At 35.1% G+C, this 23207-nt stretch overlaps 1 protein-coding gene across 1 annotated transcript; it reads right to left on the bottom strand.

The window, feature by feature from the left end:
• Positions 1-3965: 3965 nt before the first annotated feature.
• LOC128166069 (uncharacterized) lies at positions 3966-22136 on the bottom strand. Its single transcript, XM_052830967.1, has 16 exons — positions 22031-22136; positions 21245-21337; positions 19041-19099; positions 18585-18752; positions 18204-18306; positions 17923-18075; positions 17503-17589; positions 17050-17172; positions 14164-14241; positions 9121-9213; positions 7203-7261; positions 6081-6248; positions 5738-5840; positions 5459-5611; positions 5166-5252; positions 3966-4103 (listed from the first exon to the last, which is right to left on the bottom strand). Exons 1-16 carry the CDS (start codon positions 22043-22045, stop codon positions 3966-3968), a joined length of 1680 nt encoding a protein of 559 aa, XP_052686927.1. The 5' UTR covers positions 22046-22136.
• Positions 22137-23207: the final 1071 nt, after the last annotated feature.

Genomic DNA, 23207 nt, shown 5'->3' with positions numbered 1-23207 from the left:
TATTTAGAGCATTATTTCTGTTATTATTTATTAATAAAGTTTAGTTCTTTGAGACTTGTGTTTTCCTTCAATGACTGGGATTTATACAGTGGTTGTGGTTTCATCTCTATTCGTGTACATCAATTTTCATAGATTTTACAAAAGTTAGTTTCATGAAAATGTAAATTCAGTAATAATGACTATGATCCTTACGATACTATTGATGATGACTTCGATGAATTAAATTTTGTCGATCCACTTGACAACAAAATGTATTAGAATTGGTATTCAATGAATATTGATGAAACCACAATATACAAGAACAGTCCTCTTGTGTCACATTTTAAAAAGGTTTAATTGATCAAAATTGATCCATTTTCAAATTACGCCCCGAGGTTATTAAACTTTCTTGAGTACGATCTCATACTCCAAATCGTACTCCGTGCTCCAAGTCGAACTTGAGTACAAAACAGCGATTTTCTGGGTTAGCTATGGAGCTTTCTCAAAGTCGTACTCAAAACATTTAATCTAAATAAATGTACTGCAAACCTATTAGACTCTTACATATTTTAACGTTGCTGTGTTATACGCTATTATTTCATTATAATTCCATGCATAAAAAATGTAGGTTAGTTTAAAAATTACAAAGGATGGGAGACACATCGAAAATAGTCTTATCTCTATTTGTTATTTACTCGTCATTTTATTCATTTTTATATTACTGTGGAATCATTAATTTTCGTGGATTGCTAGAATATTACAGGCTCGTGGGGACGTAATTTCGTGTATTCTCTTATATCTACAAAAGGAAACATGACTTTATTACTTCAATTCATTAATTCGTGGAGGATGTAAATTCGTGGATAAGAGGTACCCACGAATTCCACGAAAATTGAGCCACCACGAAATCTAATGAAATTAGTATGTGCCACAAACTTGGAAAGGGGATTTTATAATTTTAATTTTTATAAAGCAGCTCTTTTCTGTCAAACCATTGGCTTTTAAAAATTGTTTTTTCCAATATGATAATTTATAAAAATTTTGTACAATGTCCACCATAAGAGATAATCTCAGGGTTGGCCCAGTATTAGTCCAGCACGGGAGTAAGCAATAACTCCCTCCCTCCGTAATAAAAGTAACATATTTTGGATTTGTTTACATACAAAGTAATCTAAGCAGATTTATTTGTTATTCTTAAAATTAAAACAATCAACACATACAAAATTCGTAGTAAAGAAAGTGTTGCATTTCCTATGCTAATTTTCTCTAAAGGATAAAATGGAAAATTCAAATTACAGAATTTGATGTTATTCTTTTTTCCCCCCTTGCTTGGAACGTTGTATATAAAGCAGTGTAGACTTTTATCTATAAACTTTTATAAGAGCATTAAATTAAAAATGGTTGCACAGACAAATGTGGCAGATTTCTCGCTTTATAAAAAGGGAATCCTCGTGATGTGAAAAACCGCCTCCTTTGAACAGAATTAATTTTATCTTAACGTTTAGAGTTAGAAAATTTCTTTAAAACTGCCATTTCCGATTAATGTTTCATAGATTTTTAAAAAAAATCTAACTTTGCAAAAATTCATTAATTCCTCTGAAACCAATGAAGGATGTCTTAAATTTCCATTTCTGTAAGTCATGTCCAGTCAAGTGGTAACGCAGTAAGAACGGAAAGCAACAGTGTCCGACTTATTTGATTAGGTTCAATTCCCGAAACGGTAGAAATTTTTTAGTCATATTTTTTAATCGCATGAAAGGGTAATGTATGTAGATAATTCAAGAAAGTCAGAATAAAGTTATTTAAACGCTTGTTAATGTAATATTGTGCTTAATTTTGTTTCAAGATTTCTTACTGTGTGAAGTCCTCGTTATAAACTTAAATTACAAAGATTTTCTTCTTAACAAATCATTTTATAACAATGTAGAAAGTTGGGATTTTCTCTTTTCTATTGAATAGCCGAATATACAGGTTGTTTAAAAAAAAAGCAAAAAAGTATGAATCGGAAATGAAACAAAAGTTTAATGAAAATATGTACGGATAAATTTGTTCCATATTTTATCTGGAGTAGGCGTTCATCTATATACTATTGAAACATGGAATGATTATAACTACGACCCTGACGGTTTTGAAGAGCCCGAATTAGATTTATCCATGTAGCTCTGTGGCAACGCACTTTGAAAAAAAAATTCAAAGTGCGTTAAATTTTGGACAAAATCAACGCACTTTGAGAAAAATTTCAAAGTGCGTTAAATTTTGGACCAAGTTAACTTACTTTGAATTTTTTTTTCAAAGTGCGTCATAAAGGTACATCAACATTTTTTAGTATCGAGACACTTAACGCACTTTGAAAAATTATGTATAAATCACATATTTTGGAATTAAATTCCTAATTGTTTGATAGTATGGTGATTTGTTAACGCTAATGAATCTAATTTACCTTCTTTAAAATCGGGGATAGGGATGGGAGTGGGAGGGGGGGGGGTAACCAAAGATACAGGTCAATTACCTGTGCTTCATTTCATTGATTACAGGAAGGTCCCCCACCCCTCTTTTTTCCTTCCAAAACATGTTTAATTTGATATTCAGCAACTTAGAGTAAATGTAAAAATCGGTAAAAGAAATACGCTTTGTTGTAAATTAAGTACAGTGATATTATTGGTAATCATTTCTTGGTATGTTAAAGAATCTATAAGCGTTCTAACATAGACCCTCTTTTCAAATTCTAATCAAATAAATCACTTCATTAAAAAAAACTCCATGTTGACAAACATTAAATTATCATAAACTTAAACACTGATCCTCTAATAGATCATGTTGTTTTTGATAACCATAACTAACTTATCCTTTTTTTTAATCATGTTTGTCTATAAAGCACATGCAATTGCAGACAGGTGAAATATGTTACACATTATCTCCATTATAAATAAATAAAATAATTTTCGTTTCTGGCACAGCACAATGTACCAGATAATTAGTAAGTTTGCTGCATACACAAAAAGGAAAATGCAGTTGCTAAGAGATGCAGTTATTGTCATATTTGGATAATTCAAATCTCCCTAATTGTTCTATGTAAATTGTCAAGCTGCGTAAGCGTATGAGAAAAGGAAAAACTTCTAATCTAGAAACTGTTAATCAAGTTAGCTGAGAATGCAGTGGATTTTTTCTAAAATATATCCCATTAAGCTACACAAGGTTAAAACAATTATTTATTGTATCTAAAATTAAATATTATTTCGACTAAACCCTGAACAATTTTTTTTCAAAGTGCGTTGAATTGGTCCAAAAATTAACGTACTTTGAAAAAAATTTTCAAAGTACGTAATTTTTCAAAGTGCGTTGTAACATAGCTCCAAAGAATGAAACTTCAAAATACAGAATACATGGTTATTTTCCTAACTGTATATTTGGTGGTTGCCGTGTTCGATAGAAATACGCGAAAAATGTTTGTGTATTACTGTACATGTATTTTGCAGACATACGGAACAAACCCGCTATTTAAATATGGTCGTATACATAATGTGTCTATATTTAGATATGACTACTTCAAGCGATATCAATATTAAAAGGTCCTTATTTGCAACACTCTATAAAATACCGAAACTTAAATACGGTAATTCATCGTGGAATAATATTGAACTGTGTTGTGTTATAAATAAATTAACATTGATAATCGAGTTACATGTATTATATATAAAATTACAAAACAAAAGACATAAAATATGAGGTTTACACAAATTTATGTGTCGCACCATTTCATTATGCGCATGAGTACCAGCTTTGCGGCTAAATTTTACATAAACAAAACATAAACGCACCACCAATTCTTTGACTTCTAATTGCAATGGGGAAGAAGCGTATTCATCTTGACAAATTTTTAGAAAAAAGAAAAACGATTTTTTTTAATTAAAGAAGGTATTCAATGTTTTATCAAACATTTCGATTCAAAAGTTGTACCTCTTGGAACAGTCTCACCCTACAATGAGTTATCTCCCCTTTACCTTGTTTTCCTCTATGGTAGCTGCCCAGTCCTCCTTGACAATCTGTGGGATCGCCCTCAGGATCACGGCTGTGGCGTTGGCGGCGTTGGTCTGGAACGTTTTTCTCACATTTTGTACATTCACCTTTACCAAAAATATCAACCACTTCCATTAATATGTACATATCCAAAAATATTCAAACCCCCGCAATGTTTTATTACATCATGATACAGAAATACAGAAAGACTGTTACTATAGTATTATCAGGCACGTAGTATCATCCCCACCCCCTTATCTTCATCTTAAATTTAAATTTAAATACTAGTAATTGAATTGTCATGGAGTCCCCCTCCCTCCCCCACTTTTTGGGAGCACATATTAAATGGTAGTGAAAAGAAAGTATTCATCAGTGAAATTGAAGTTACAAGAAAAAACAACGCACCCCCCCCCCCCCCCCCCCCGGATTTTTTGGGATGAGGCTGCCCCCTCCTCTTCATTCATTTTCGCATAAATTTACAATATATAAAATGAAAATGGCAAAAAATTTAATATCATTCTCGAAATTATCACCCCATAATACTCAAAGAATTCCTTAATTATTCCTTAAATAACTCACCGCTTCCTCAGGTTAAACTCATGGCTTTCTTAGATTAAACTCACCACTTCCTCAGGTTGAACTCATGGCTTTCTCCAATTAAACTCACCACTTCCTCAAGTTAAACTCATGGCTTTCTCAGGTTAAACTCACCGCTTCCTCAGGTTAAACTCATGGCTTTCTTCAATTAAACTCACCACTTCCTCAGGTTAAACTCATGGCTTTCTCAGGTTAAACTCACTGCTTCCTCAGATTTAACTCAACGCTTCCTCCGATTAAACTCAACGCTTCCTCCGATTAAACTCACCGCTTCCTCCAATTAAACTCACCACTTCCTCAGGTTATCTCATGGCTTTCTCCGATTAAACTCACCGCTTCCTCAGGTTAAACTCATGGCTTTCTCAGGTTAAACTCACCGCTTTCTCAGGTTAAACTCATGGCTTTCTCCGATTAAACTCACCGCTTCCTCAGGTTAAACTCATGGCTTCCTCAGGTTAAACTCACCGCTTCCTCAGGTTAAACTCATGGCTTCCTCAGGTTAAACTCGCCGCTTCCTCAGGTTAAACTCATGGCTTCCTCATAAACTCACTGCTTTCTTTGATGAAACTCACCGCTTCCTCGTCATCCTTCCAGCTGTCGTAGTCTGTTACCAGGGCGAGTGCTGCATAACACAATCCTAACTCCTTGGCCAGGATCACCTGGAGTAATAATGAATCATCTTGAATTATCATTTATTTATTGTTTCATCATTTCAGTAGTCCAAAAAAATCCACTTCCTTGTCTTTATTTTTTTATTTACTGCTATTGGTCGTGATTCGGAGAGTGAAAGAGAGAGAGAGAGAGAGAGAGAGAGAGAGAGAGAGAGAGAGAGAGAGAGAGAGAGAGAGAGGTGGTTGATGGAGACCTCGGGTACTGTTGTCATGTTGATGCAGTGTGCCCCCCAGGAGTTCCACAGCTTGCTCTCGGCACGGGAGGAGAAGCGTGGACCCTCTATTGTCAAGATGGTCCCCTTCTCGTGGCAGGATATACCGAGCTCTTTGGCACAGTTGTATAAAATCTGCAGGAAGAGAGGTATTCTTATGATAAAGTGACATATTTTTTTAAAAGAGATATTTCTATACAAACTTATATCCACAAGATTAAATGTTTTGGAATAAGTACTAGTAATTCCTTATTTCTGCACCTTTCTAGTTCTTGGACAAAACGGCTCCGCCATTGGTATATGACAAAGGCCTAGAGGAGATATTGGTTTCCCATCAAAAAATGTCTGCTCCCGTTTCTGGGTTCTTTGTAAAACAAGACGCATAAGTTTGACATTTTAAGTACATGTAATTCACCCACGAATGACAAATACTACTATTCAAGAAAACTCAAAATCTGCGTCTTGAAACCACTGTTTACATGTAATTTCTTTAATACTTATATAAAATTACAAAACTGTAATTAATCCATTATAAATCAGTTAGCATTAATAAAAACAAGACATCCGGTTTCGGTTCCGAAAAAACTCAAAAGGTGCCCCTCACCTGTCAATGAACTGGTCGATGACTACAATGTCTGCGGGGTGCATGTCCGGCTGTAGGGAGCCACACGCGGTGGTGACCAGGAGGTGAGTACAGCCCACCTGGTGTAGGGCCCACAGATTGGCACGGTAGTTCACGTTGGTCGGGTTTATCTTGTGACCACGCCCATGTCTGAGAAATCAAAAGAACTAGATGATATCTCGCACAAAGGCGGGAATTAACACTTTACACATTAATATGATACAATATTTAATCAACTTAATTGCTTTTTTAACCTATTCTTTAAGATTGAAATAAAAACCAACTGCATGGTTCGATATTTATAAAGGTGCGGGCAGGGATACAAAAAAATCTAAATTTTTTTTTTGTTGCAGCTGTCTGAAAAATAATAACAAACTTATTTTTCAAACCACTGACTGGGAAATTAGTGCGTCGTATATCTAAATTTTGCTTTAAGGTCGGTTGTCAAAATAAAACCTATCATTGTCCAAAATACTAATTTTATATAAAAGACTGTTTTGAGAAAACAATTGGGAAGCCCCCCCCCCCCCCCCTCCCCGTTTAATGCATACAACATTCAAAGACGTAAAACACAGTCTGTTACTTGCTCACAAATTAATGTATAAGGTCTGAGACTTCTAATCTGTCGTGGTATAAAAAAAGTTAGTGTATGCATTTACAGTTGTATTGCATTTTTAAAAAATCGCATCAAATTGTTCCATTTTATTCATTAAAGCAATATGAGCTGTATTTTTGATAATTATATTTTGGTGCAAAAACCTTTTAGAATGATAAGTCTGCATTGAACGTAAACTTTTATGATATTTAAGATTTGAACTATGGCATGCCAAACGTTGCAATATTCGATCTTTTTCATTTGTATTGTATACGTTTTACGGCGGCGTAGTAATACACAGAGTAAGACAGAAAAATCGCCCACTGCTGTCGGACACTGGACAAACCGATCTCACACCGCAGTAATAATGCGAGAATATCAGTACATTTACAATTTATAGTGAAGAAAATTATATAAAAAATTCTGTGAAGAAAACGGCCCACTGGCAGCTGGAATAGGCCATTTTGGTAACACAAGAGCATGCACTCACGTATGACCGAAGCACTCACCTGGATAGTAGAACACAGGGTACTCCTTCTATTTCACCGCAGACCAAAGCATCGGAGGGCTAACAACGAGAGACCGGCATGACATCAGACAAGAAGCAAAGGTTTCTTTTTTATGCAATGATATTAAGCTTTGATATTGAAATATATCTAACTCCAATCCAGAAAAATATCCCGCATAACATTTTATCTTTATTTGTTTAAAGGGGCATGGTCACGATTTTGGCCAACAATTATTTTTTCGATTCTAATGTTTATAATGCTTCAAAAAGGCATTTTTAATAGGCGACCAAAATTTGAGCGTCATTCGTTGAGTTATAAGCGAGTAACAGAGCTTACAATTCTTTGCAAGGTAAACAATGCTTTTGTTTACATTTTGAATGTTGAAGAGAAAATTCCAGTTTTAGACTGTAAATGAATGTGTTAAACGTTGGGAACCGTTTATTTATGTTATAAATGAATAAGAAGATAGGAAAATCTGTTTGAAAAAGATCTTTTACTGGTATATTGAACATATGTAAACAAAAACAGGGCACGAGCCTTGTCAACATGACAAAGAATTGTGAGCCCTGTGTTTTGCTTATAACTCAACGACTGTCTGATCATTAGAAATGCATTCCTAAAGCATTGTTAATAATAAAAACAGAAAAATAGAATTTGACCAAAATCGTGACCATGCCCCTTTAAGGTCAGACGCGACCTATATACAGGTATATCTTCCATCGTTACCCCCCCCTCCCCCATTAGTATCTCCGCAATAACAAAATATCCACTACGTAATTCCAAAATTATATTTTTCTGTTATATGATATTTTTCTATTTGTACATATAGATTTAAATGAAAATATAATTATACTATGACTTTATTATTAAGCGTCCAATTGCATTTTGAATGCTATTAACAGAAAAATTCAAAATTTTCTACCTTAAAAAATGTTGACATACATATCTTGTCTGTTAGCATAATTAATTCGCATGTTGACATGAATAGGTCGCATGTCGACATAATTATCTCACATGTAAACATAGATAAGTCGCATGTTGTCATAATTATTAGTATGTTGCATCTTGCAGATCTATGAAGTCAGAGTACGGCATTAGTATGTCATTTTATCCACATAAAAATCAATTTTTTACAAGGATTTGTAACTTGCATGTCAACATAATTATCTTTCATGTCGATATAATTATCTTGCATATCGACATAATTATCTTTCATATCGACATAATTATCTTGCATATTGACATAATTTATCTTGCATGTAGGGGACAGAAATATGCCACCATATACATGTATTCATACCAATAGCTAAAATATTAAGAAATAGGGATTTTGACAAATTATTTTTGATTTACTTTAATGTTACATTATTTTGCACAAAGATATATAGCTGCACTTGTTTAAAACCAGAACTGCATTTTGACGTCACATTTTATTTACACCCGGCTCAAGTGGGATGTATGGAGATTTATACCTGGCTTGTTAGCCAATGAAATATCGTGTTACAAGCGACATAGGAAAAAAGAAGATTTATTCCCCCAGGAATAAATCATACATCCCGAGAGCAACGCCCGAGGGAAATATGACTTTTCTGGGGGAATAAATCGTCATACTAACATTCCCCGAGCTTTCATGCAATAAACTGTTTCATATACCGAGCGACAGTTCTAGTTCTAGTCATAACGCATTAGGTTTTGATAGAACCATGCAGTTTTGAAATTCATGCAGTCATACACTTGTCATGCACACGTCCTAAGAACGTTTTCTAGAGGGAAAACTCCAACTGTCCCTCAAATAATTTGGTAATTGTGGACAATGTCTCTTTCTATTTAGCAGTCGCTAATTGATTGAGTCACCAATTGTTCCACATTCCTAGATCATCCCACGGATTCTGGAGTTATAGCTGCATGGGTCCTATACCTTTCCGTATGGCGTGTCTAAGGACACCTCCTTTCCATTCTTCAGGATTTCTGGATTGGACATTCCCGACCCTCCTATGATCCCTATCATCACCTGTAGGTTAAAAAAACACACTGAATGCATTCTAAAATCTTGAATTAAGACTATAACTACCGATATGTTTCAAATGCTTTGTACATTTTCACACGTGAATACAAGATGTTGAATATCTTCAATTTCAGAACGCAATGGTGACAATCTCTTGAAATACTGACAATGTTTTCTTTAAGTGCAAACAAAAGTATACAAATCTAACTATTGGGCTGTGTAATATTTAGTTCTTACCTTGTCTGTTGACATATTTCAAGATTTCACTGACCGCTGTATATGATGGAAATTTTGATTAATTTTCTCTGTCAACCTGCCTTGGAATGAAAACAAATCTTAAGTATTTGATATTATTGGTAGAAAATTCGGTATCTTTTTAAGGAAGTTAAATACATAATTGAGTTTTATTCATAAAATCGTTGACAAAATAACATATATCAGCATGTCATAAGCTTTGGTGACTTTGTCAGCAAATAAAATACATGTATTTTTATTGAATAATGATTAACAGTTTGATGATTTATAAGCAACTGCAGCATAATCATTTTTTTATTTGTTTGTTTGTTTTTTAATTTATTGTTTAATTTTTTTCTGATGGTAAATTTAATAGTTTGTTTCATTTATTTAATTTATAAGTGCATTATAAGTGTTTACTTTAAGTGAGGTTGAGTTAAAGATGTGTCAACTTTAAATGTGAACATGAGGAACATTTTAATAAGGTTTTGAGGAGATTTCACGCTACGTAGAGGGGGGGGGGGGGGGGGGCAAACATATGCGTACCGACTACTAGTATCAGATGGAAGAAGAGAAGCTAATTGCAATTGCAAGAAGTTTAAAGGCAATGGATTATCGTGTTAGGCATAAAGGCAATGGGTTATCGTATTAGGCATAAAGGCAATGTATTATCGTATTAGGCATAAAGGCAATGTATTATCGTGTTACGCATAAAGGCAATGGATTATCGTGTTAGACATAAAGGCAATGGATTATCGTGTTAGACATAAAGGCAATGGATTATCGTGTTAGACATATAGCTTGGTTGCAGAAGCAAAACTTCGAAGAAAGATAAGGGTTTTCCCCAATGTCTGGAGTATTTGTATCGACGAGAGCATCCCATGATTGTCGAAAGTATGTTCATTAATGAGGCTGATTTTTCTGAATACAGTATCTGATGCGAATGAGAAGAAACATTGCAAGAAACAGTAACCGCTGGAGGAATGTAAGGTACGTGTGTATTAGAATTAGTGGCAACAAAACAAGGATTCTGAAACCTTAAAAAAGCATACAGTATATCAAGTAAACCAAAATAGTGCGAGCAAGTGACTTGTATGCATTGGCTGGAACAGGTTGTCGCCTTTGAATTTTAGTTTGCTCCTTAGGTTTTTGGTAGCCAATTTAATTTTTAAGTCACATCTAGTCTTAAAATTCTGCATCACATATTAATTCTAGTAGTATACTTATATTTTACAATGCCAAATAAACTTCATTGAATAAAATTGTTTTTTTTAAATTACATTTTTACATAGTCTAGTAATTAAGGGACTATATTTTGTGGCGGAAGGTTTTCAAGAAGGAAATGAACAATTTTCACAACTCACTAGTTTTAGAGTGCTGTTACTTTAGCTTCCTAATTTTCAGTGCAGACCAAACTTCTAGATAGTTTGTGTATTACGATACATTCATGATGTTCTAAATACATAATTATATAAGCAATATTTTGATATTTCTATCGATATATTTTGTAATATTTAGCTTATATTTCATAGAAGTTAAGAAAAAATTAACTCCAATTTTTGCCTAAAATAAGCTTATCTTACACTTTATCTCATTTTTTTTTGATGTGACCTCTACTTGTTTTACTTTTAAATGAGACATTAAATGTATGTCTGTTTGTTTGCAAAGTTTTGGAAAGATGACATTACTTTAATTGTTTGATTTGCGTTATAATTTGTTTACTTCAAAATTTTGTAACATCTGTTGTTCTGTTTATTATGTACTGGCCTTTGAAGCAACCAGTAAAGCAAGAATTTTTGAACTTAGACTTATATTTTATTTTTATGGTCACAACATGCGTTCAACTTCATACTTTATTAAAATCATAGCTAAATAATAGTTCAAAATATAAATATTTGTTTTATTTCTTCAGATTATCAATTCCCATGTCACACTCAAGTTTTAGCAAAAAATTCTGAAGAATTATCATTTGTGTTTGGGGCCCTATATTAAAAAAAAATACCATGTGACAAGGGTCACTTCCTTTATATCCAAGTGGTTTTCGGATGATTGACATTACTATTATATCAGGAGCCAACCTCCTTAAAAAAAGGATAAGAATCGAATATAGCGGGTTGATTTTTTAGATGACATAATATTCTAAACAAAAAATTGAAGAATTGAAAAATGTTTACCAATGCGAAAAGTTTATCCTCATTGATTTTAAAAGGAATGAACTTTTGATTAAAAATTGACTGATGGTATTTATGATTCCATTCTTACCAATCTGAGAAGTTGTTTATCCAATTTTAAGTAGGTTGATGTGATAGAGGATTTAAAATAAAAATGTAAGCGTCTCACCTCCACCTAACTGCTGTCGGTATGTGGTATGAGTACATTTCAGTTCATAGTTCCGGTGTCGTATAACCAAAGGTCCGTCTCATTATGTTCCGTGATGATGTACATTAAAGGTTCGTTTTCTCCTTTTATATATAAAGGAATAAAGAATCATTCTTTGAGTATTATGAGGTGATAACTTTGGTCAGGGCGTGATCAAATCCAATAAAGCCCGAAGGGCTTTAGGATAGATTTGATCACGCCCGACCGAAATTATCACCTCATAATATCCAAAGAACGATTCCTTATTACTTATATTTATATAATTTTAAGCCATCGTACGATTAAATATTTAAATATAAATAAGCAAACCCCGCTGGCGCCTCGATTTTGCGTCATTTGTATTATGGGTTACATGTATATAGTACAAAATCGATACGTAGTGTTATCACAGGCAAAGACACTGGAAAATGTAAATATTAATGATTAAAGCAATTTATTGAATTTCTCATAAACGTATTATTTTTTCATTTTATATTATTTGAAGATGGATTTGTAACATGTACCAGTTGGCAAAGTCCGTATTACTAGAGGCATAAATCACATGTTATTTATGTCTCTGGTATTACTGAATTATTTTGTAGAATTAAACATAATTAGAGCGAAGTATGAAGTCGGACAAATAGACTACGAAATCAAAGGTATGTCGACAATATCTTGAACACGCTATTTATTTCCTATATTTTCATATATATAACTTAATGTGTATCAGGATTAGCGGAGATTTCTATGACAAATAAATAAAACCCTACTGTTCTTCCCAGAGTACAGCCCTGAACGAAGTAAAAGAAAAGTAGTCTCCGCAATCTACTGTTTAACATTTTTAGCTCACCTGAGCTGAAAGCTCAAGTGAGCTATTCTGATCACATTTTGTCTGTCGTCCATCTGTCCGTCTGTCTGTCCGTCCGTCCGTCTGTCCGTAAACTTTTCACATTTTCAACATCTTCTCAAGAACTACTGGGCCAATTTCAACCAAACTTGGCACAAATCATCCTTAGGCAAAGGGGATTCAAAGTTGTGAAAATTAAGGGCCACACCCGTTTTCAAGGGGAGATAATTAGAAATTAAAGAAATATTTCGAGAAATTTTCAAAAATCTTCTTCTCAGAAACTAACCAGCCAGGAAAGCTGAAACTTGTGTGGAAGCATCCTCAGGTAGTGTAGATTCAAAGTTGTGAAATTCATGACACCCGGGGGTAGGGTGGGGCCACAATGGGGGGTCGAAGTTTTACATAGGAATATATAGAGTAAATCTTTAAAAATCTTCTTCTTAGAAACTAATCAGCCAGGAAAGCTGAAACTTGTATGGAAGCATCCTCAGGTAGTGTAGATTCAAAGTTGTGAAATTCATGACCCCTGGGGGTAGGATGGGGCCACAATGGGGGGTCGAAGTTTTACATAGGAATATATAGAGTAAATCTTTAAAAATCTTCTTCTTAGAAACTAATCAGCCAGGAAAGCTGAAACTTGTATGGAAGTATCCTCAGGTAGTGTAGATTCAAAGTTGTGAAATTCATGACCCCTGGGGGTAGGATGGGGCCACAATGGGGGGTCGAAGTTTTACATAGGAATATATAGAGTAAATCTTTAAAAATCTTCTTCTCAGAAACTAACCAGCCAGGAAAGCTGAAACTTGTGTGGAAGCATCCTCAGGTAGTGTAGATTCAAAGTTGTGAAATTCATGACCCCTGGGGGTAGGATGGGGCCACAATGGGGGGTCGAAGTTTTACATAGGAATATATAGAGTAAATCTTTAAAAATCTTCTTCTCAGAAACTAATCAGCCAGATGATTCTTTATAATTGTTAAGACTTTGGCTCCAGGACAATTCTTCGGCCTCATAAGAAGGTTCAGAGTTTGATGTAGCTTTATATCCCATATATAAACAATTGTTAAGGATCTTTTTGAGAACTGCAATACTCAACATGTGATATGACTATAAAATCATCCTGTTAGAAAAGGGACTAATGATTATAAACATAAGAATATCCAGGGGGAAAAATGAATTTTATTTTTACAGGATCTACATGTATTATTGTACATTGTCCAGATTGTTTGTATTATGACTCCATTAAGCTGATTTTATCATACCTATTGTTCCTCAGGTGAGCGATGTGGCCCATGGGCCTCTTGTTTGTTTATCTCATCAGAGCCGTAGGGATACATAGAGACAATTTAAAAAAAAAACTGCTTCTCAAAAACTGATGCAACAATATTTAATATCTATTTTGATATATTAATATTTATGAAACAATATGATACACAATGCAGTTTATGAGGTGTGACCACCCTAATGTTTAGATAATTAAAATAGCCCCAACAAGGTTCTATTAAATTAGAACAATTACCATGATTACAAGCTCCAAAAACAATTCATTCAAATAATGAAGCAAGGCTCTCTCAAAGTTCTTTGAACATTGCCAATACTATTTCATTTATAAAAATTTTAACAAATTCTAATTTTAAGGAAATCAATAACATGCAACAGAATAATTATGATGGGTAAAAGTGAAAGGTCAATATTTCACCCAAACTCGTTAACTTCCAAGAAACAAGAGGCCCATGGGCCACATCGCTCACCTGAGGAACAATAGGTATGATAAAGTCAGCTTAATAGAGTCAAAATACAAACAATCTGGACAATGTACAATAATACATGTAGATCCTGTATAAATAAAATCCATTTTTCCCCCTTGGAACTCGGATAGCCCTGATTGCTGCCAATATTTACAAGAGCAGACTTTAATTACCGCTCCTGCACACGTTACGCAGGCAGGGGTGACCGCACAACTACACAACTCAACAGGTACCAACATTTACACAAGCAGGCAGGGATGGCCGCACACTTACACCAACAGCTCAACCTAACGCAAACAAGGACTTCCACACACTTGCGCTAGAAAGGCCTGAACACCAGCAGGGATGACCATACACTAGTGCTCGCCACACTAGTGCTCCGCCGCAACCACCATCAATACAAGCAGGTATGACTGCACACTTGTATTAATGCGATACAGGGCAGGAATAACTGCACACTTTGTATCAAAGGTTAGAAGACATGTAGATTAGATAGAGCAGGGATGTTCACACTCTCAATCTATCCATACCTGTTTCAGTTTAACCCCAAACAGTCACTCACCATAATGCAATAGACACTGTCCCTATATATGTGCCAGCCTTAAATAATTCATAGTATCTAAAAATTGGAAATCAAAAATAAACAAACTAATCTGGCCTAACCCAAAACTTCTTATGCAGAACAACTTATATACATTGAATATTTATTATTGTATAAAAATAATCATTACAATAATTGGTTAACAGTGGATGCATTAATTAAAATAATCAAGAATAAAAAAATCAAGGGCAATAACTCAATACAGTAATACAAAAAGATTCTAATGAAAAAATAGCTGCCTGCTTTAATTTTATAGTCATATCACATGTTGAGTATTGCAGTTCTCAAAAAGATCCCTTACAATTGTTTATATATGGGATATTTAGCTACATCAAACTCTGAACCTTCTTGTGAGGCCGAAGAATTGTCCTGGAGCCAAAGTCTTAACAATTATAAAGAATCATCTGGCTGATTAGTTTCTGAGAAGAAGATTTTTAAAGATTTACTTTATATATTCCTATGTAAAACTTTAACACCCCCACCCCCCCATATGGCCTCAACCTACCCCCAGGGATCATGATTTTCACAACTTTGAATCTACACTACCTGAGGATACTTCCACAAAAGTTTCAGCTTTCCTGGCTGATAAGTTTCTGAGAAGAAGATTTTTAAAGATTTACTCTATATATTCCTATGTAAAACTTCGACCCCCCATTGTACCCCACCCTACCCCCAGGGATCATGATTTTCACAACTTTGAATCTACACTGATTGAGGATGCTTCCACACAAGTTTCAGCTTTCCTGGCTGATTAGTTTCTGAGAAGAAGATTTTTAAAGATTTACTCTATATACATGTATTTCTATGTAAAATTTTAACACCCCCCCCCCCAATGTGGCCCCACCCTACCCCCGGGGGTCATGAATTTCACAACTTTGAATCTACACTACCTGAGGATGCTTCCACACAAGTTTCAGCTTTCCTGGCTCTCTGGTTCTTGAGAAGAAGATTTTTGAAAATTTCTCGAAATTTTTCATTAATTTCTTATTATCTCCCCTTGAAAACGGGTGTGGCCCTTAATTTTCACAACTTTGAATCCCCTTTGCCTAAGGATGATTTGTGCTAAGTTTGGTTGAAATTGGCCTCGTAGTTCTTGAGAAGATGTTGAAAATGTGAAAAGTTTACGGACAGACGGACAGACAGACGGACAAAAGGACGGACAGACGGACGACAGACAAAATGTGATCAGAATAGCTCACTTGAGCTTTCAGCTCAGGTGAGCTAAAAAACCACTTTTAATCCTAAATCAAATCATCTTGAAAAGTTTATACAATATGTTCAAAAGAGATATCATTCACATTTTAATGATTTTTGATTAGGAACATAGCATCAGGGAGGGTCCAGCCCCCCCCCCCCCCCCCCACTTCACTTCGTAAATTTACTCTCTATTTTTTATAAATTTACTCGTAAATTCTTACTGTCTATGAGGATGTAGATTTTGTATAGATTTAGTAGATGTCTCCCCAGTAAACATTCACAACGTTAACAGTATGCTGTCTTCTTTCTATTCACCATCTTAGCTAGCCAAGGATTTACGATCCACTCTGGCCCTAGGCACTGTAGAAGAGCAGGATGGATTGTAAACCCTTATCTAGCAAAGATGTCTGTTCCTTTGCCTGATAATTCAACACTTTATGGATAAAAAATATTTTTTCCCACATCAGTGAAGGTCCTACATACATGTACTAGTAAAATCTATGTACATGTAATGTTATTTAAAACACGTTTATAAACAAGTTTACAATGATAGCACAACACACAGTGTGATAATGAGATTTTATTTAAAAAGTTTTGCTGTCAGATCATTACATTACACATTGCACAAGTCAGAAATCAAAACCAACACGTTGATTTCTAGTAGCTGTGAGGAAGGAGCGTATTCATCTTGACAAATTTCTGAAAAAAAAGACATAAAAAAATCATTACAGTTTACAAAAGTATAGCATTTACAGTATCTACAACGTACATGTAATACCGGTAAGCAGAAAGAAAAAGATTTGTAAACAAAGTAATGGCTCTTGGTGCACTCCTCATTGACAAGTTATCTCCCCTTTACCTTGTTTTCTTCTATTGTGGCTGCCCAGTCCTCCTTCACAATCTGTGGGATCGCCCTCAGGATCACAGCTGTGGCGTTGGCGGCATTGGTCTGGAATGTCTTCATCACATTCTCTACATTCACCTGTAATACCACAGCCTCATCTTTAACAGATCTACATGCACCAGTCCAAAAATACTCACAGCCCTAAATCTTTGTCCTCATAAACTGCCATTACAAAACCAATCAACAAGTGGAATTATATCAAAGAGCAATTTCCTTCACTAAAAGAGTTCTAGATGAAAATAACATCTGTTTTGCTGATGATCTCCATACGTTGGAGGATTCTGAATTAACAGGGTATTATTTTACTGAGTTAGACTCTCCGCTTCCTCAGATTTAACTCAGCGCTTCCTCCGATTAAACTCACCACTTCCTCAGGTTAAACTCATGGCTTTCTCAGATTAAACTCACCGCTTCCTCGTCATCCTTCCAGCTGTCGTAGTCTGTTACCAGGGCCAGTGCTGCATAACACAATCCTAACTCCTTGGCCAGGATCACCTGGAGTAACCAATTCTTTATTATTCATCATATCACCTTTTGATATTACACTGCAATGATTTCAAAATAAAAAAAAACAAGGAGAGAAAGGAAGAGGTAGATCTCAGATACTGTTATATAATGCAAAGCATGAAGGAGAGAGAGAGAGAGAGAGAGAGAGAAGGAAGAGAGAGGAGAGAGAGAGAGGGGGTTGGGGTTGGGGGAGAGAGTTCTGGTACTATTGTATTGTCATGTTGATGCAAAGCATTGAATGAGAAAGAAGAGGGAGAAAAGAGATAGAGAAAGGAGGGAGAGACAGAGGGCAGAAATAGGGAGGGAGTAGTTGATGGAGACCTCGGGTACTGTTGTCATGTTGATGCAGTGTGCCCCCCAGGAGTTCCACAGCTTGCTCTCGGCACGGGAGGAGAAGCGTGGACCCTCTATTGTCAACATGGTCCCCTTCTCATGGCAGGATATACCGAGCTCTTTGGCACAGTTGTATAAAATCTGCAAAAAAGGAAGTCTCCTCATGAATAACTAAATGCATAATACTCAACATTCTTAAACAGAGATATATTTTAATTGACGTATAATTGGGTTTATAAGAAGGGAATAATTTCCCAGCATTTCTGCACCTTTCTTGATCTGGGACAGAAAGGCTCGGCCATTGGTAGATGGCAAATCCCGGGAGGAGATGTTGGCTCACCATCAAAGAATGTCTGCTGGCGTTTCTGTGTTCTATGTAAAACTAGAGGCATTAGTTAGACACAATAATAAAATACTGTAAAAGCATACATTACATTACATGGGGGGAGGCAAATTGTGCTGTTTTGTGATCTAAAATGGCTGTATAAGGTTCAGATTCACTGTTTCAAAATGAACAATAACAAACAAATAACCATACAAAAATTTTGTTGTAATTTTGTTGCTAATGAAATGTATTTTTTTACCAAACAAATATTTCTGCATCAAATACAAGCAAGATGCCTGGTTTAACAACAACAGATGTACCTCACCTGTCAATGAACTGGTCGATGACCACAATGTCTGCGGGGTGCATGTCCGGCTGTAGGGAGCCACACGCGGTGGTAACCAGGAGGTGGGTACAGCCCACCTGGTGGAGGGCCCACAGGTTGGCACGGTAATTCACATTGGTCGGGTTTATCTTGTGGCCACGCCCATGTCTGAGAAATCAAAAAACAACATGTCAGATAGATCTGGAAAGGATAAAATGATTCTCGGGCTAAAAGACCTCGACAAGCTCACTTTTGATCTCAGTCTCACTTCTCCACATTATGTTTCTATCAAAAAATGAGATTAAAATCAAGTGAGCTCATCTTAGTTTTATTGTCCTGAGCCCGATACCTTCAGAGTAAGAAAAAAATGTTTAGGAGTGAAGAAGAGGATAGACAGGCAGTGGTAGTAGGTCACTCAGGTAACCTGTAAGTAAGTGTGTATTGAAAACCACTCACCTGGAGAGAAGAACACAGGGTACTCCTTCTATTTCACCGCAGATCAAAGCATCAGAGGGCTAACAACGAGAGACCGGCATGACATCAGACAAGAAGCAAAGGTTTCTGGCTCAATATGCATTTACAAGTTTAAATTAAAGCAACAGAACTGGGAAAATTTAGCTTTCCTCTAATAAATATCTAGCTAAGCTTCAAGAAAAATAGTCACAGACTGGTAACAACTCATTGATTTAGGGAAGAAAAAACATAATGAACATTTATGGAAATTTACTAAAATATTGGACAACTGAGTTGCATCCATCCTACTGCCAATGGAAAATGCAAATCTAGAGTTTCAAAGTTAGCTGCCTATTGTCAAGTTTTGGGTTTAAGCAGGCATTTTCAGAGTTTTCACCAATACCAAGCACAATCACAGAGAATGGCAACAAAATGTAAAGTCACTGTACACCACCAACGACTAACGGGATGAGCTGCATGCTGATGTTTAGTTAGTTTTGTTTTGATGTTGCTTTGGTTCTTTTTACTCACAGAATACTTACTGATTCCATTTCCTCACATAAATGCAATGCTTCAGGAATAAGGAATCATTCTTTGAGTATTATAAGGGTATAATTTTGGTCAGGGCATGGTCAAATCCAATGAAGCTTGAAGGGCTTTATGATAGATTTGACCACACTCTGGCCAAAATTATACCCTCATAATATTCAAAGAATGATTCCTTATTACTGATATTTATATCATTTTCAATTTGTACACTTTAGAATAACATTATTTTAAAACCCCTATTTTTCTTATGTATCACATGCTATGTATTACTACGTGGCTCAGCCAATACCGTTTTCCTGTTATGCTATAAGACACGCCCATTTTGCATCAGTCATGTTTTATGATGTTATTGGGTTTTAGGGTTCAAAATTGATTCATAATGTTATCACAGATAATGACAGTTAAAATGGAAATATATTAAATTAATTGCAATTCCAGATTGAATCTATCTATAAATATGTTTTTGCTCATTAATACTGTATTCAAATACATGTAGTCATATAGAGCCTTAAAGGACCACATATGAATTGGGCCTAGCTTGGCCCCTTAAAATGAGCATCATCAATTTACTGCAGTTCTTTGCTTCTATTGTACAGGTATTTGTGAAATTTTTTCATAATTTTCATTTTGATCCCACGATTTTGAAATATGATATCAAAAAGTTAACCTTTTCCCACCATTTTCGTGTTTTTGGCATAAAATGGCTTGTTTTTAAGCAATTTTTCTAAGTGGAACACCTTCATATTGTGATACTTTAAATAAAATTAAACAATATGTCTGCCTTCGAAATTGTTACCTGGCAGCTTAATTGGTTTGAGTGATAACCACAATGCTGTAAGTTATGAGTTCGAATACTGCTGGTCCTTCTATATTATTTTACCATTCCAAAAAATTTTGAAACATATTTTTTGGTCAAATATTACAATAATTGTAAAATTTAAAAATTCTGAAACGGTTGAGTATTTTGACTATAATTTACTTTTGTCCACATCAATATCAAAGGGCATGTGCAACACTCGTACAACTTTGTGTTGCAGGTACATAGGGAATTTTGGCAAGCACTCGCAAGCACTCGCAATCGCTCGCTCTGTTGAACATGCATAAGGTGCGGCATACTACCTTATGAAAACATTAAGGATTGGTTGAACAAACAAATATTTTCAATAAAGATGTATATCTATTCAAGACTTTTAAGTGACAAAAAGTTTGTTCTTGTTCGAAACATTGCTCTATATTTCCCGCTCAAATAAAGATTAAAAAATGCCAATTTTTGACGATTTTGATTGTAGTGTAATGATGTCAATTATGACATCATATTCTGCCACTGAGTGCAAATAAATCAAATAAATAGGTGAAAAACATATATTATATCAGCTATTTTTGAAAATAACAACAATTTATAGTACCTGAAACACTTTTGTACTTTTAAAACGTTACAAATTAACGGGGTCGTTGACTCATATCATGTAATATTAAGTCCTTTGGCCTGTTTGTTTTATTGCATGGCCAACTTTTACTCCAGAAAGAAGCTAATTAGTTTTAGTGGGAGGGGGGCCTTTAATTAGTACTAAATGATTTTATAAGTCTTTATTTTCAGGAAAGGAGGGCAGGGAGCACAAACTGATATCTCAAACTCCGTAATAAGTACATCTACATACCTTTCCGTACGGAGTGTCCACGGACACTTCCTTTCCGTTCTTCAGGATTTCTGGATTGGACAGTCCAGATCCTCCAATGATGCCTATCTTCACCTGCAGAAACAAAATGAAAGTCCGAAATGCATCCCAAAATGTTGTCTCTTGAGGGTCCTTATAATTGGTCAATAAAGAAATTAAAATTGAAATTGGATATTAACAAAGATAATTAACTTTTCCACATGCCTGGTAAACCCAGATTTGGAAATTAAACAAGGTGTTTTAACATATAGAAATTAAATCATTAATACAGAGAAATTACTTCATTATCAGGAGATTGTTATGAGGGCAACTTCTATACCCATTTCCATCCAACCCCCATCCACACCTATCATTCTACATGCAATTATGCATCATCTCTACAGAATCATTGCCTGGTGGTGCTTGTATAAATAGTTGGATCCGCGCCTGGTTATACCCCGGTATTCACAACCTACTTTCACATGACCCGCATGCATTCAAAGACTCAAGAGGACAAAATCAGAAACAACGCTCATGTGGAAGAGCCATTCTGTAGACTGGAAAAGTTATATATCCACATGTATGTTGACCATGCATCCGCTCAATATCCTAAACATGTGGCCAATAATTTATAAGTTAATTGTTGCAGGTGCAGGACCCGTGCACTTCTGCATGTGCAATCGATTGTTAATTCAGTGACAAACCTTCGAGATACTGACAATGTCATCATCCATCGTCAACCAAAGTATACAGAGTCTACGACCCGACAGGCCGAGATCTTACACTTACCTTGTCTGTTGACATGTTTCAAGATTTCTCCGATCGCTCTATTTAATAGAGTTGCCTCCCTGAATAGTCTATTGAATTCAATAGTTTCAATGGCACATGCATGTATTATTAGAATGATTATGCAATATAAACCAGTTTAAAAAACCGGAAAAAAATTGACCTTCTTGCATGAACAACATTATTTGAAATCTGAGAGATGATATCACCGATATCAATAATACATGTAAAAATAAAAAATAATGAGGGGGTTAAGTTTATCATTTCAAAATTATTAGTTTTTAAAATCCCGGGCCATTTTAACAAATAACACGTTTAGGGGCTTTAAAATCAGTAACGTTAAGTGTATAGAAAATAAATAACATGTAGTTCTTTCTATAACTCCAGAACAGGGATCGTTTTTTCGGTTTGGCCGATCAAAACGCGGGCAGCGCTTTTATATAATATCACGTTTGATAGATGGTCAGTTGATTTGTGAAATTATGGGCCGTGATCAAAGATTCCCCACGTTGGTTTTACAATTGTTGACATTCACATCAACGTCAATGAATAATTCACTTGTCAATACAGGCCCAACTAGTTCTAAAAGATAAGTGATTAAGGAGAGTAAAATGCCTATGTGAGGACAGATAAGATACTGTAAAAATTAAAATAACAAATCTGATAAAAAAAAATTCTAAAATTATTAAAAACAACATAAAATGGACTATGACACATGATCTTGTAAACGGATTTAGACTTTTCACATCTGCGTATCCATGTCCATGATTATGAAATCCTCTCTATCTCTCTCTCTCTCTGTTATAGTACTTATTAACTTATTCATCCGAACAAATACATGTGTATAGCTAATTCGTTCGAACAAATCCTAATTCGTCCAAACAAATAACTTATTCCTCCGAACAAATAATTTAATTTTTTTTCATCCGAAAAAATCGTAATTCGTCAGAACAAATCGTAATTCGTCAGAACAGATAAGTTACTCGTCAGAACAAATAAGATTTATTTATGTTTTCATCTAGCCTTTCCACGCCGCCGTACAATCATTCATGTACTTGGTGGATGTAAATATAAATTATTATTCCGTTATAACAATTCGGATCGTTTTCACTTTCTCAGAATTTAGTGTTTAGGAAGTTAGAAGTTAAAGAACTTTCATCTTTACTTCCGTGACCACATA

Source organism: Crassostrea angulata, chromosome 10 (genome assembly GCF_025612915.1).
Source record: "Crassostrea angulata isolate pt1a10 chromosome 10, ASM2561291v2, whole genome shotgun sequence".
In the NCBI taxonomy this organism is placed as follows: domain Eukaryota; kingdom Metazoa; phylum Mollusca; class Bivalvia; order Ostreida; family Ostreidae; genus Magallana; species Magallana angulata.
Note: the sequence above shows the minus strand (reverse complement) of the source record. Positions and strands in the feature narration are given on the sequence as shown.

Bases quoted from the DNA above. Each gene is read 5' to 3' on its own strand.
- LOC128166069 (XM_052830967.1), bottom strand. The intron at 18,076-18,203 runs GTGCAGAAATGC...CCTTTTTTGCAG, and splicing joins TCTGTCCCAGATCAAGAAAG to ATTTTATACAACTGTGCCAA. The intron at 5,612-5,737 runs GTGCAGAAATAA...CTCTTCCTGCAG, and splicing joins TTTGTCCAAGAACTAGAAAG to ATTTTATACAACTGTGCCAA.